Source organism: Schistocerca nitens, chromosome 5 (genome assembly GCF_023898315.1).
Source record: "Schistocerca nitens isolate TAMUIC-IGC-003100 chromosome 5, iqSchNite1.1, whole genome shotgun sequence".
In the NCBI taxonomy this organism is placed as follows: Eukaryota; Metazoa; Arthropoda; class Insecta; order Orthoptera; family Acrididae; genus Schistocerca; species Schistocerca nitens.
Genome location: NC_064618.1, coordinates 481,398,406 through 481,412,927, shown reverse-complemented (window position 1 = coordinate 481,412,927; position 14,522 = coordinate 481,398,406). Strand labels below are relative to the sequence as shown.

Sequence of the window (14,522 nt, the reverse complement as noted above, 5' to 3'; positions counted from 1 at the left end):
GAGGCACTTTTCATATGCTGTTTTAGCAAACTATACCGTTCATAAACAAACTACACCATTCATAAACAATATCACTCAAAAATTCCTGTAAATTTACAACTTATAACTATATAGTACATGAACATACTGACATAAAAAGAAGGGCAGAAGGGAACTCACTTTTCTGTGTGTGCAGTCTCATAAAGTCGACCCATGGCAGGCATGTTGTTGGTTCTTACAGTGTCCAAAACAAAAATTAAAGCCCGATTAACTGGTGTTAGGAAAAGTCCAAACATTGCTCGTGGACCCTGTGGTGCTCGAGTTTGGTACAGAAATATCCTTCTCATCGACCCACCTGTAACAAGTATAGCAGTCTTATATATCAATATAAGGGCCTAGTAAACATAATGTAGTGCTTCAGCATATTATATAACAACAATGATCATTCCTGTACGTAAAAGACATGCTTAGATCAACAATTGGAAGTATGTGCATCCCAAATGCTGATAACAGAAAAATCATTTGTAATTACAGCAATATATACCTATTCACTGGAACATTTTCAAATATTTTTAGAAAAAAGTCAACTATTATCATGCCACCTGTCAGCCAAAGCGAATGACAGTCTGTGCCAACTATTAATATTTATTTTCTGATACATTGAGATAAAAGAAATTATTTGGAAATGCTGTGTAACACTTACACTAACACTCCAACCAGAACTACACATGAAAAAAGTAAACTAGTAGAAAACACATTTATATATGAAAAGTTAATGAAATAAATTTATATCTGGCCATGAAGCACAGCAAATCATACACCACAGAAAGTGGTGTCACAGGAAACAGTTAAAACTAATTAATAAACAATGGAAAATTACAAAGCAATGTTAGAGGAAGCTGCGGAGGGATGTGTAAAATATGACAGATGTAAATTTTACATTTAATGAACTTAGAGATGACTTCTATTAATCCTTAATGGCTGCACTAATAAAGAGATAAAAAGAACTGGCTTGCAGAAGAATCAAAATGTCATGAACAAGGAAACGGAAATTATATGAAATGGTTACAACAGAGAAGTAGTGGAGATTTCATATTAAATGTACATCTATACTCAGTAAATCACTGAAGTGCACGGCAGAGTGTGCTTACCATTGTACCAGTTATGAGAGCTTCTTCCTTCTCCCTTCATGCATGGAGAAGAATGACTGCTTAAATGCCTCGAGTGCAGGTTGTGAACAGTCTGATATTATCTTAGCAATCCTGATTGGAGTATTACATAAAGGGTTATAGTGTATTCCTAGATTCTTCATATAAAGCTGCCTCTTGAAACTTTCTAATTAGGTTTTGATGGGATAGGCTGTATCTCTGTTAAGGTGCCTGGTATTTCTGTTGTCTCAGCACACCTGTGATTTCTCTCATTCGCCAAAGAAACCTGTGACCATTCACACTGCTCTTCTTCATACACATTCAATGTCACCTGTTACTCTCACTTGGTACTGGCCTCATACACTTGAACAATATTCTAGGATATGCCGCGTGAGTGTTTTGTAGGCAATTTCCGTATTTTCCTACTATCCTACCAATGAACCAAAGACAGCATGTGATTGAGTAGATGTGATCACCCCACTTCATATACCACCAACCTGTTATATTCTGGTATTTGTCTGGATTGACTGGTTCCAGCTGGGACTCGTTGATGGTGTGGTCATAAGTTACTATAGTTTTTTGGTTTAAGTGCACAATTTTACATTTCTGAACATGCCAATTTTTGCACCACATTGTGAAATCTTATCAAAATCTTACTGAATATTTGTGCAGCTTTTTTAATTACAGATAAGAGCACCCTTTCCAAAAAGTCTAAGATTACTATTAACATTTTCTCCAAGGTTATTAATATAAAACATGAATAGCAAGAATTCCAATACCTTTATCTGGGGCTCAACTGAAGTTAATTCTACACCTGTCAATGACCTTCTATAGAACATAATGCATCCTCCTTATCAAGAATTCCTTCAGCCAAAATACATATTTCACTTGATACCCCATACAACCATACCTTTGGTAATAAACATAGGTGTGATATTGACTCAAATACTTCTCAGAAGTCAAGAAATATTCTGTCCTCCTGTCTACCTTGATCCATCAGTTTTAGGATGTCATGAGAGGAAAGTGTAAGTAGCGTTTTACAAGATTGATGTTTTTGGATCCACAAGGTCATTCCATTCAAGATAACGCATTATATTTGAGCTTACAATATGTTATAAGATTTTACAACAGACAGATGCCAAGGATGCTGAACAGCAGATGTGTATTTTTTTCAGTGACAGGATGCAAATTTTTGTTCAAGGCACATACAGTATATTACGGTTCAAAGTGAGATTAACTTAGCCGCAAATTCAGTATAGAATTTTAGAGATTCCATCGGGCTCTGAAGCTTTGCAGTATTAGCAACAGCATACATATCACTCATCTCTGTAGTGGTGTGAGAATTAAACTGTGACAATACTTTGCCGCCCTCAATTTCAGTTCCTGTGGCATCAGTGAGTGCCTGCCAGTGACAAACTTTTCATAACACAAGAATTTCGTGGAGCTTTGTAGGAGGTCTTTCAATAAGATATTTATCATTAAAGGCTTTACACACTGCCACTGTTACAGCCAATAATCTTTTATTCAACATTGCCCTAATTATAGCACAATGCTGTATTTTATGCCTATTGTACAGTGGCCATTGCTTCTTTAGAAGTTTCTTTATAGAGACTGTATAGTATGGAGGGTCCCTCACATTAGAAACTATTCTATTAAGAACATATCAATTCAGCGGTTGGTCAACTACTCTGCTAAATAAATTGTTGTTAAAGGAAACAGACAAATAATGAGTAACAGGTGTCAGGTACCCACATATTTAATAACCATTTCCTGGAATTATCTCAGGAAATAAGTGCGTACAGTTCAAGGAATAATGCAATGGAATACACACAACAAACAATGCCAATGTGATGTACATACAGCCAAATTGCAATGCTCTGCCAAGGAAATTAAGAATGTAATTAGCTCCTCATAAACCAAAAATTCACAAAGTTGACAATATCTCAATTAGATTACTAAGCTGCTGTTCACACGTATCTAGTGTATGCAGTCACATAGGATAATACCATGCTATCGCAAAGTTATTTCCATGTAGACTGAAATGTGGTTTGTCAGACATCTTTACAAGATGATGATGGTGGTGGTGGTGGTGGTGATGATGATGATAATTATGAGTTTAAATGTATTAAAAGTCCTGGTTATCAGCCCGTCATACCACCAGAATTCATGTAAAATGAGAAAAGGAGAATGGTCAGCTCCAGGATTCTTGGTCAGCTCCACGATTCTTAACTTTGTTGTTGTGGTTAAAAATTTGTGGGACAGTAACTTAGCCCCTTAATGCCTGAATAAATTTCTAGACAAAATATAAAAATCAAAAATAGTGGTGCTTTAGAGGAACCTGAAACACTCTGGAGACTGCAGCACTTGTCAGAAGCGCTGGTAGCTTCATGAAGGATCAGCGTCTACTGGTGTTGTCATTCAGAAACAGTTACCCTTCCAGTTATTAGCACAGCATTTGTATGATGCAAATTCCCAACACTGAGCATTAAGGGGTTAAGTAAATGGTTAACAGTGACATAAGGTCCAGGCAGCTAGAAACTGTAGCTGGTCATGGGGAACAAATGCTGATGTGAAAGCAGCTGCAGCTGGAGGCTTCCCACAGCAGCTATCTGAGGCGGAAAGCACACCCTCTGCATCCGCGCCTACCAACATCACTAAAGCACACACCAAGAAAGGTAATCAGATGACTAACATGTGATGAGAAAATGAAGATTTGTATAGTTTAGACAGCTCATTAGTTTAAGCAGTAAATAAAATAAAATATCTACATAAAAGTTTAAAATGCATGATGATGCATGTGGAGAAACCAGGTAGAGGCATGTTGTAGCAAGAGATGCGCCCTCTGTACCTATCTGACGAACACTGAGACGTATTAACTGTTGTTATAATATTTGCTTTTCCTCATGAAACACACACTTCTTTAAGCTGCTATCCCATTGTCTGCAAGTACCTGTGATAGCGAGGTAAACAGATTCATGGCTTGCCTCGGATTATCCAGCAGGGAACACATTGTGAGAATATGGGCTATTCTTAGAGAACTACCGCAACTGCAACTCCTAATATAAAAGGAACTCGTGGGTATGTTTGGTCTGGCCGACACACAGTTGGCACAGTATGATTGCATCTTTCCCAGAGTTTGGATAGATGCCTTGGTGGCTCCCTTGATTGCTCTCAGCTTGTTGAGGGTTGTGGCAGCATACCATTCCATATCCGAGGTTTTCAAAATTTGATGCCTCAGTTGCAAGCACAGATCTGTGCCCGGTTAATCCAAGTTCATGGTTTTTGCTGTGGTTGCATTTTTGGTTAATTTGTGAGCGAGTTCATTTCCTGATATGAACAAGTGGCTTGGTGATGGCTCTGAGCACTATGGGACTCAACTGCTGAGGTCATTAGTCCCCTAGAACTTAGAACTAGTTAAACCTAACTAACCTAAGGACATCACAAACATCCATGCCCGAGGCAGGATTCGAACCTGCGACCGTAGTGGTCTTGCGGTTCCAGACTGCAGCGCCTTTAACCGCACGGCCACTTCGGCTGGCAAGTGGCTTGGTGACAGATGAATGTTGTGGTTGTTCCAAAGCTGTGTAGATCAATTAATAGGTGTTGGGTGTTAGCAACCAAAACGTTTCTGGGGTATCGCCAATATTTTCCTTGTAAGTGGCTCAGGGAGTCACTACAAATCAAGAAGTCCTTTGTTGTGAGATTTTGGATATGCTGCAAAGCCCAGTATATGGCTCCACAGTGCATGCAGTGCATGCACTCAACAGGGAATATTTTTTGTGTTCACTTGTGTATGCAAAATCATAACAAACAATATCACTGACTTTCAATTCATCTGTGTAGATGCAGTCAGGATTGGGGTAGCTGTGCAGAACTGAACATTACTGATATCTGAGAATGCTGGGATCTGTATTTCCTTTAGGGACATGGAAGAGGTCCACAGGACTGGGTACACAATATGGGCAGGGGCAGAGGGGTGGGAAGGGTGAGTTGCACTGAGAGGGAACCCTATGTACACAGATAAGAGGGAGGAATTGGAGGTCCTTATAGAAAGGGCCTCCAATAGTGACCCAATTGGTCTACCTGTTACGGGGACATTTGAAAAGTGTAATCTGCTGATTTTGGAAGAGACTCGACTAACACTATGAATGGGTGGGGATCTGATAGATAGTAAGCGCATCTGAAAGGCAGTAACTGCATTGTCCTCCTCAGGAGAATGTCTATGGAGCTTGTACATTGCAAATCAAACACCACTGTGGTGGACAGAGTCTAAGAAGTTTAGTATGGATGATGCTGCTGATATACAAGTAACAAATGCATAGTCCAGGCAGAATAAGATCAAAGCTTTGTAGAATCACAAAAGAATGGTGCAGTATGCTTTGCAGGAGGTGCTGCTGAGAGGTCGGAGGGTCTTAAGTTTCCTCATTCAATTTGCCTTAGGTGGTGTACGTGTGGTAGGAAAGTCCTAAAAATTTGATTTTTTCAATGAATTCATGTAACTCGTTACATAAGTGTAATTGTCGTTGAGAATGCATAGTTATTAGTCAACCCATGATGAATTTTCATCGAGAAAAATGATGTCCACTATCTAGGCCCCAATTTTGTATTTCCTACATGGTTCCCTGAAGTCGTCTCTCTGAAGTGCGCAAAGATGTAGAATCGTAACACAAGCAATAGCCATCCGCAAATAGTAACAATGAGACCATGGGTCCCAGGGCGGTCATTACACCATCGACTGTAATGGTGTAGAGGATTACACTCAAAAGTGATCCCTAAGGGACTCCATTTTCCTGTACATATTGGTCGCAGAGGACTGAACCTGTCAGGACCTTTAACAGTCAGAGGGATAGGAAATTCTGCATAAAGATGGGTAAGCAATCCCTGAAAGCCCACCCATGCAGTGCAAGCAGGATGTGATAGTGCCAGATGGTGCTGTATGTCTTCTGCAGATCAAAGAACACAGTGACTGGGCATTAGCAATGTGCAAGAGCTGCTTTGAAATTGATAGAAATGTCCTCTGTCTTCTGGATACCAACAGTTGTCAATTGACTGTTCTTTCACATAATTTACACAGAGTATTTGTGAAAAGTGTTTCTGAAGAAAAGATCTGTTAACATCAAGTATAGATTTAAATGTCAGGAAGTCTCTTCTGAATGTATTTGTATGGGGTGTAGCCATGTTTGGAAGTGAAACATGGGACGATAAACAGTTTACACAAGAATAGAATAGAAGCTTTTGAATGTGGTGCTAGAGAAGAATGCTGAGGACTGAATGGGTAGCTCAGGTAACTTATGAGGAGGTAATGAATAGAACTGGGGAGCAACCTGACCAGACGAAGGGATCAATTGGTAGAACACATTCTGAGACATCAAGGGATCACCAATTTAGTATTAGAGGGAGGTATTGGGTGAGGGGGGGGGGGGGGGGAATCGTACAGGAAGACAAAGAGATGAATACACTAAGCAGATTCAGAAATATGTAGAGTGTAGTGGTTACTCGGAGATGAAGAGACTTGCGCTGGATAGATTAGCACTGAGAGCTGCATCAAACCAGTCTTCAAACTGAAGACGATGACGACATCATCATCTCGTCAAATATGATCAATGGCTGAGGGAGATGCCAGGAACTACTGTGGGCAGATGTTGGCTGCAAATGCTTAGTCCACACCTCTCAGGATGGGGTGTGGGCCTTCAAAGACTATACCTACTGTTCCTAACACTCCTGCTTTCTTTTAAAAACAGTTCCTTCACTAAAAAATACTGTTAAATGTTCCATAGAAGGATAGCATTTGTCTTGTTGAAGCATCCTTCTATGTGTGCTGATAACTGAGGCCACTTCTTCGAACCACTATGGCACAGGTTTCAGGTGGGAGGGCCTGAAGAATAGGGCATCATTGCTTTAGCAGCATTTATAATCGCAACATAATCATTCCTTTGATATCCTTCTCTTGACTGGCCTCAAAAGTTGTTTTGGAGGTGAAAGGTTGCCAATTGGCTTTCCAAGGTGGCCAAAGTTTTTGTATCCCATTGGTCGGTGGTTTGAGAAAACGACAGTGATAGGAAAATCGTCATTGGTGTAGAGATGGGTAGTTCGCGAACGAATGGATGCAAAGGAACGGTTCACCAAGATGAACGAAAGGACCAAGGAACGAATTCCAAGGAACGATCGGTTCATAGTTCACTTCGGTCGTGGCAATCTACTTATAGTTCCTGGGAACGAGGAACGATCGGTTCATACTTCACTTCGGTCGCGGCGGTCTACTTATAGTTCCCGGGAACGAGGAACGATCGGTTCATAGTTCACTAGTTCATTTCGGTCGCGGCGGTCACTTCGGCAGTTCTCGTTCCAGCCTCGGTCTCCCTCTCCTGCACTTGTCGTTCTGCACATGACCACCTGTCTCAGTTCCACTGCCGACTGCTCCTAGTTAGTTCAGTATCCAGTTGTTCGTTTTGTTCACTGCGCTCGCCCATTTTACATGTGTTCCAAACTGTTCTTGCACTTGGTTCTGGCTATTCAGTGTCCACGACCGGTAATCAAAAAGTATTTTATAGTTACGTAAATTATGTAAAAATTATGTTGTATCTAATAGGTACGTCTTTTCAGGTAACAAAAGGGCATATCAGCTCACTTCATTATATCGATGAACAGCAGAAGACATACTTATAACAAGGCAAGTTTTTTTTGTTATTCATATATTTTTTGGTTTCATCGACTTGATTTAGCAACTAACTTTCAATAATTTGCTTAATTTTTAGTGTAAGAAAATTCACATAAAACGATTTTCATGTATCTTTTGTATACAAAACATTACATTTAGGAAGGCTCTAATTATTTTTAAGTTTGGTTGTTTGCAATTTGCATAACCTGCTAGTTTGGCTTCTTGGGGGGGGTGTTGCATTTTGGCTCAGTAGGAAAAGCGGTGCCTCTCCATTTGAAAAGACACAGATTGCCATAAAATCGTATTTACTTATTATCTCAAAAACATTTGTTCAGAAGGAGCTTTCAAATCAAAAAAAATTATTACTGCAAACTTAATTATTATTATTATTGCTGCATTAACTTTAATAGTGCAACATAAAAACCTAATTTCTAAGCATGTGACGCAAGTATGATGAGAAAACCACATGTTATTTTATGCTTCCATAAAGTCTCTACTTCGCCTACGAACTCAGAGGAAACGTGAAGTATATATAGGGTGTAAACGATTATTGTTTACAACGTGGCATAGCTATGTACTGGAAGTCGAAACGAAGAATTTTATACAAGACCCTTGTGGTCTATTAAGTTGGGAAACAGCCGCCAACAGGTTTACAAGACTACATGAGCTATAGCCCATGCACGTCTCGTGAGATTTTCGTGTTCTTTTCTCCAGCTCTCTACACATTGTCATCGATTGTTTCGCAATTGTTGCTTGCATTAGCTTGTTATTTCTTCACAGCCTAATTATTACATGTTAGTCTGTTTGTTGTATCTGCTCGTAACGGGCAACACATCGTCCGTAATTGGCGAGCAGTCTGTACTTGGGGCCGGTTTTCCGTGCACCACCCTATATTATTCCCCTGCGATCAGCCACACAACGCTACAGTTGGCTAAACAAGAGGTTCTGCAGAATCACAGAAATTACTTCTTAAAGTGTGTAAGAATTCTGTAATGAATAAAAACTCTACACTGCAGGAGGGAGGCAAGTGACCCCTCTTGGTGCCCTCCATCCTTCAGTCACCTACACTACTAGTTTTCAGTTTTTCATAAGAAGCATATACCACGCACAAATGAATGGTGAACGAGTAAACATGAATGGTTCCCAAAAAAGAACGATCAGCAGTGAACTAGTTCCCAAGGATGAACGACTTTGCCCATCTCTACATGGGTGTTCTACTGGATCAAGGGTGAGATGCACTGGATCAAGGGTGAGATGCTTGGGTTACAGACTGTGAAGTCTATGGCTGAGTATGTTCCATAGTTCACACTGAAATGTGTTGCATCTCCACTGTTAAGCAGGTATACTTCTCATGCTAAAATTACCTGCTGTTGCTTGGCTATTGCTAGATGTGTTTTAACTGCCCTATAGAGGATTGTGCATCAGTAGAAGGGGGAATGGAGGTAACTGTTCCATTAGCTCTACCAGCCTGTGATGTGGTATGTGTCTTTCTGTGGGTAGATAGTGCCCTACCTGATAGGAGGAAATAGACTGACACAGCTTGTAAGGCAGCATTTAGAGGCACCTGCTAAGTGAAAGTGTCAGAACATATGAACATGATGCTTCCACCAGATTGGTATTAATGAGATTTTGACAACACAATTTGTAATTTTTAACATTAGGGAGTTGGGTTTCTGAGAACCATGTCTCCTGAATTGCCACATCAACTGAAGAGTAAGTAGCCATAAGTTGATGGAATCTGATCACACAATGATGACAGCCATTACAATTCCGTAGGAGGATATAAGATTGGGATCTGAAAAAAAACAGCAATGGAAAACAAATTAATTTGCTGTTGATTTATGCTTCACACGAATGTGTGCGTCTACATCGGCATTAAGATGCTTGACCTCGGGGTTGGGGGAGAGGATGGATGGAAGGTGGGTCGAATCGACGGGAACAGCAAAACTTAGTTTCACTTTTGAGTTTTCTTTTCTGTTCCGGACAGGTTTTTGTTTCTATTAGAATTATACTACACTTCCCCTGAAGGGGGAGCATCTTGGCAGGTGTAATTTTCCCTGGTGATTACTAGGGAGAACAAGGTGTCTACACCTGTGCTGGTGGGGTGGTTACCACTGGTGCTGTGACTTTTGTGGTTGAGAGAGTTGATGTCCTCTCTCTCAACTGAAAAACATTTTTTGAAATATGCCTAAGGATTTGAGTAGGTGTTTGAGACCACCCCACCATCGTGCTAAGTGTGGTTTAGTCACAATGTTTGCAAATTATGATGTTATGTCAAATGAGTATTGTTCAAACTTATATTAGTACTTCGATTTGACATGCAGTCCAGGGTTTTATATTCTGGATTTTATTTTCTTTCTTGAAAACTGGGTATGTCAGTGAATAAGGAGGTTGGCATTTAGGGTGGTTTAGACGTCTAGGGGTTGTCTTGTCAGGTATGCTCTCATGAGTTGTCCTTACACATGATCCACAGGTAGGTTCACTAGTACAGCGAGAGGACATGTGCTAAAGTATCTCATTGGTGAGGAAAGAAGAGTTTTGCACGACACCTGTACACCAAGACCTAAACTTTCTCAGGTAAAGCATTTCCATCAAAGATTAGAATAAAAGCTCCAGTGTTTATCCTATTATCCTTAGGTCCACTCTGAATGTGACAAACGAAATATGCTCTGCACTGTTCTTTCTTTGTGTGTTTTTCTTCGCTCTTTATAGCATTAGATCCCAATGGAAGATGGGAGCCTGAATCATGTCAATTCAGCTATGAGGGGAGACAGTAACTGGTATATCTCTAAGCTTGTCAAAAGTCTGAAGTGCTTGTGATTAGTTAACACTTATAGTTTTGATCAACAGCATTCCACTTCTATTTTCTCTATTGCAGCAACTTCTCCAACCTTATCAGCAACTTCTCCAACCTTATCCTCAATGTCATCAACTAAAAACAAAGGTTCTTGTTGTTGTAAAAGATTCACAATCGATTGTGGGGCACATCAAGAACTGGGTGAACTGTCTACCTCCATTTATTCTTGCCGGACTCTCATCCTGTGGTGTGGCCAAAGATGGAAATGCTATGATGATGTACGTCTCTGTACTAAAATCTTGTTTCCTATCTGGTGAGATGACTGCATTGGCATGGCCGCCAGTGCAGGTACGTTTGCTGCGTTTCATTGCAAATTGCCAGCACTGATGCCAGGTGTCCTGATTGGAGACTCTCCCCATGCATGTCATACTGCTCTGGAAAAGGTTACCTTGCATAGTAGCAACTGTCTGGAATCCTGGTGCCCCAGGCTTTTACTACTTGATGGGCATGGAGAGTTCACGGCTCAGGCACCAGCATTGCAATCCCTGTGTTGTAAAGGGGCTACAGCTGCTGGGAGTGTGATGATTCCACACAACAAATTGGCTACTTTGTTGGATTTTGGGTGCAAACATAAATCCACTCCAACAGCAGGTGTGTGGGGTCACAGCATATGGTAGATAGGTTACAAAACATAAGTGACAAAATACCATCACTGCGATTTTTAAAGCATTTTATTGGACAGTTCACATTATTCTCCCAGAGAATCTCATAGATTAAAGATATCAGAGATACTGCTAGTAACTGGTTTTCATCGTATCAAACTAAAAGGATGCACTGTAGAATCAGGAAATCTATGGACTATATATGACAAAACAGCATCTTCAGGATTGAGAATAGTCCTGCAGGTGAACCACAGGGATTGATAGTGAATTCGCTCTTGCTCTTATAATATACATCAATGATCTGCCATCATATACCAAAGAATTGGAAACAGTTCTTTTTGCATATGATGCAGTTATTACAATCAAACACAATGGAGAAATTTTAACACTTACAAATGCAAATGAAATTTGTGGATCCCTCTATCCTGGGGTCCGAGTGACTTGCCATTCCTTTTTAACCTGCCTCATCCTATCCTCCTCTTCTCTCTAAGAAAGGAGCTAATAGTTCCAAAAGCAATGGAAATGTGTGTTCAATGACAATAGTAACATTTCATCTCCTAAAGGTAAGTACTGATCAGCAATTGTCAGCTGCTAGCAGCCCCCAACAATCAGTCCTTCCTTCTCATCCCGTCCAGTAAGTCTCCCGTGATCCGGGGTTTTGGACAACTTTCCATAACTTTTCCCATTAACTAAGCCTCACCAGTTCTTTTCCTTCATCTTTCTTCTAATAGAAGAAGGGGCCATTGGCTCTGAAAGCTTGCACGTTTCCATAACTTTTCTATGTGTTTTCTACTGTCACCACTTGTTGATTATATTTTTTTTATCCCTCCAACTATATTTTCAACAATTGATCACTTTTGTTGATATGTTCTCTTACCTTGCTATTATGGGTACGAGGAATATTGGACGGTAACTTTCAGTTCTTTTTTAATCCCCTTTCTTATAAACTGGGATAATGATCTCAGGAAACTTTCCAGTCTTAAGTGTATTATTTACCAGGAGAGGATTTTTTTTATCTATCTTAAAAATCATGGTAAGATTTACTCTTGATTAATCAAGAGTAAATCGAGCAAATATATAGTTGTGACGACCACGGCGGACAGAGCCATCACACCGACGTCATCTCAGACGCCGTCGCAATCTGTTCCACCACGCGACCGTGGCGCGGGGCTCGGACGGCGGAGTGAGCGCGCCGCGGGCGGAGGGTATTTAAATCGGCCGCAGCCGCGACCGAACCCAGTTCCCCCTGAGCAGCCATAGTGTACGGATCTCCGTGCTGGCACGTTCACAGGAGCTCAGTCCGTCAGTTCACCTGATGATGGCAACATGTATGATCGCCGAAATATTGTGCCCGTTGGACACTGTAGACCGGCAGTACACCCGTGGATATTTTGATTAATAATATTATTGAGTGTCTTCAGTAAAATGGATCATAACTTTAAGACAAATTGCACAAATAACATATTCAATGTAAATAAAATTTCAATTTTACTTTTAAAAAAAATGCAGAATTAGAATATGTAATACTTTGTGAATGACTTACTTGAGCCTTCCAAATACGGTTGATGTGCAAGAGTTCGAAACTGCAGCTGTGTCAAAGAAAAAGTATCTGAAGCATCTCCCTGCACAGCAAGACGGCGTGCTTCATTTCGTTCTACAGAGCACACACATCCTAGGCGTACAAGTGCCCGAAACTCAAGTGGAACTTGTGTTTCATAAATACCCTCAATGTCAGGGGTTGACAAATCAGCAAGCAGTTCCCTGTGTTTCATAAGTGGATTATTTCATTACAAAGAACTAATAAAAATATGACTATTAAATTATTTAAAAATTGGTAATGTAGCAAAATGATTCAATTATTAGACATGGTAAGCTGCAACACAATTTCTGCATAACAGTAGGTGTCGAAGTTCCTCTTTATATATAGAGGGAAACATTCCACGTAGGAAAAATATATCTAAAAACAAAGATGATGTGACTTACCAAATGAAAGTGCTGGCAGGTCGACAGACACACAAACACAAACATACACACAGAATTCAAGCTTTCGCAACAAACTGTTGCCTCATCAGGAAAGAGGGAAGGAGAGGGAAAGACGAAAGGATGTGGGTTTTAAGGGAGAGGGTAAGGAGTCATTCCAATCCCGGGAGTGGAAAGACTTACCTTAGGGGGAAAAAAAGGACGGGTATACACTCGCACACACACACACATATCCATCCACACATATACAGACACAAGCAGACATATTTAGAGACCTTGTAAAGGGTTGCAGCCAGAGATGGGAACTTTAAGTGTGAGGCCTTTGGGGGTTATGCCAAATGTCAGACAAGCCTGAAAAAATAAAATATGCGAGCGTAATCTGGCTAGGGTGAAGGCATGTTTGCGGAGGGAATGTAAATAAAACTTAATGGGGTGGTTGTGGGGGTGTTGTGAGGGTGACATGGTATTAGAAGGTGGAAAGTGTAACATGAGGTTGAAATGAAAATGAAAGATAAAAATATATGGGGAGAGATAAGGGTGAACTAGAAAGTAACTGGAGATCTGGTATGAAAAAAGGCGAAAAAGTGTTGGTTAAGTTGATCCTGTGGTGAACTTGGGTTGGTAGACAGCGATGTGCATGAAGGTTAGGTGGTTGTGTTGCCGCTAAAACACGTTAAAGGACGGAGAAATTCGGGAAAATTTCGAAAAAACCTGTAAATGTATTAAAGGAGTGGTGTTGTGGTGAAAGATTATGAAAATGGGGCTAACAATTGTAATAATGACGTAAAAACCTGTGGGAAGCGGCTAAAAATGATCAGTGATGTGCGAAAAACGGAAGTGGAAATAAAATGAAAGTTATTAGAACTAGTCGAAATGGTTGTTTAATACGTGAAAGCAGCTGTTATTGAACTAGAAACGGTGGATTTTATAGCAGCGGTAGTGTTGAAAGCGGAAAATAAAAATTTTTTTGGTTATGGTTTGGAAGTGGGTTACGTATTATTGAGTATATATAGGCGGGATAAAATTGTATTACGGTAAAAAGGGGAAGGTGAATACAAAGTGAGACTACTGGTAAAAACAGAAAGAGAAAATAAAGAGAAAATAAGACGACAGGAAAGATTTCGAAATGCAACAGCGACAATAACAAACGTAATTGTTGGGTTCAAATTAATGATATGGTTATAATAGAGGGAAACATTCCACGTAGGAAAAATATATCTAAAAACAAAGATGATGTGATTTACCAAATGAAAGTGCTGGCAGGTCGACAGACACACAAACAAACACAAACATACACA

The 14,522-nt window shown here is 40.2% G+C and overlaps 1 protein-coding gene across 1 annotated transcript in view; it reads right to left on the bottom strand.

Annotated features, from left to right (window-relative positions):
• The window catches only part of LOC126259790 (DNA polymerase epsilon catalytic subunit 1), a 331,065-nt gene that overhangs the window by 136,270 nt on the left and 180,273 nt on the right, over positions 1 to 14,522 (bottom strand). The window contains exons 22-23 of the mRNA XM_049956798.1: positions 12,788 to 13,005; positions 160 to 334 (exon numbers count right to left, since the gene is read on the bottom strand). Of these exons, the coding sequence (XP_049812755.1) occupies positions 160 to 334; positions 12,788 to 13,005 (393 nt within the window). The remainder of the gene's footprint in view (positions 1 to 159; positions 335 to 12,787; positions 13,006 to 14,522) is intronic.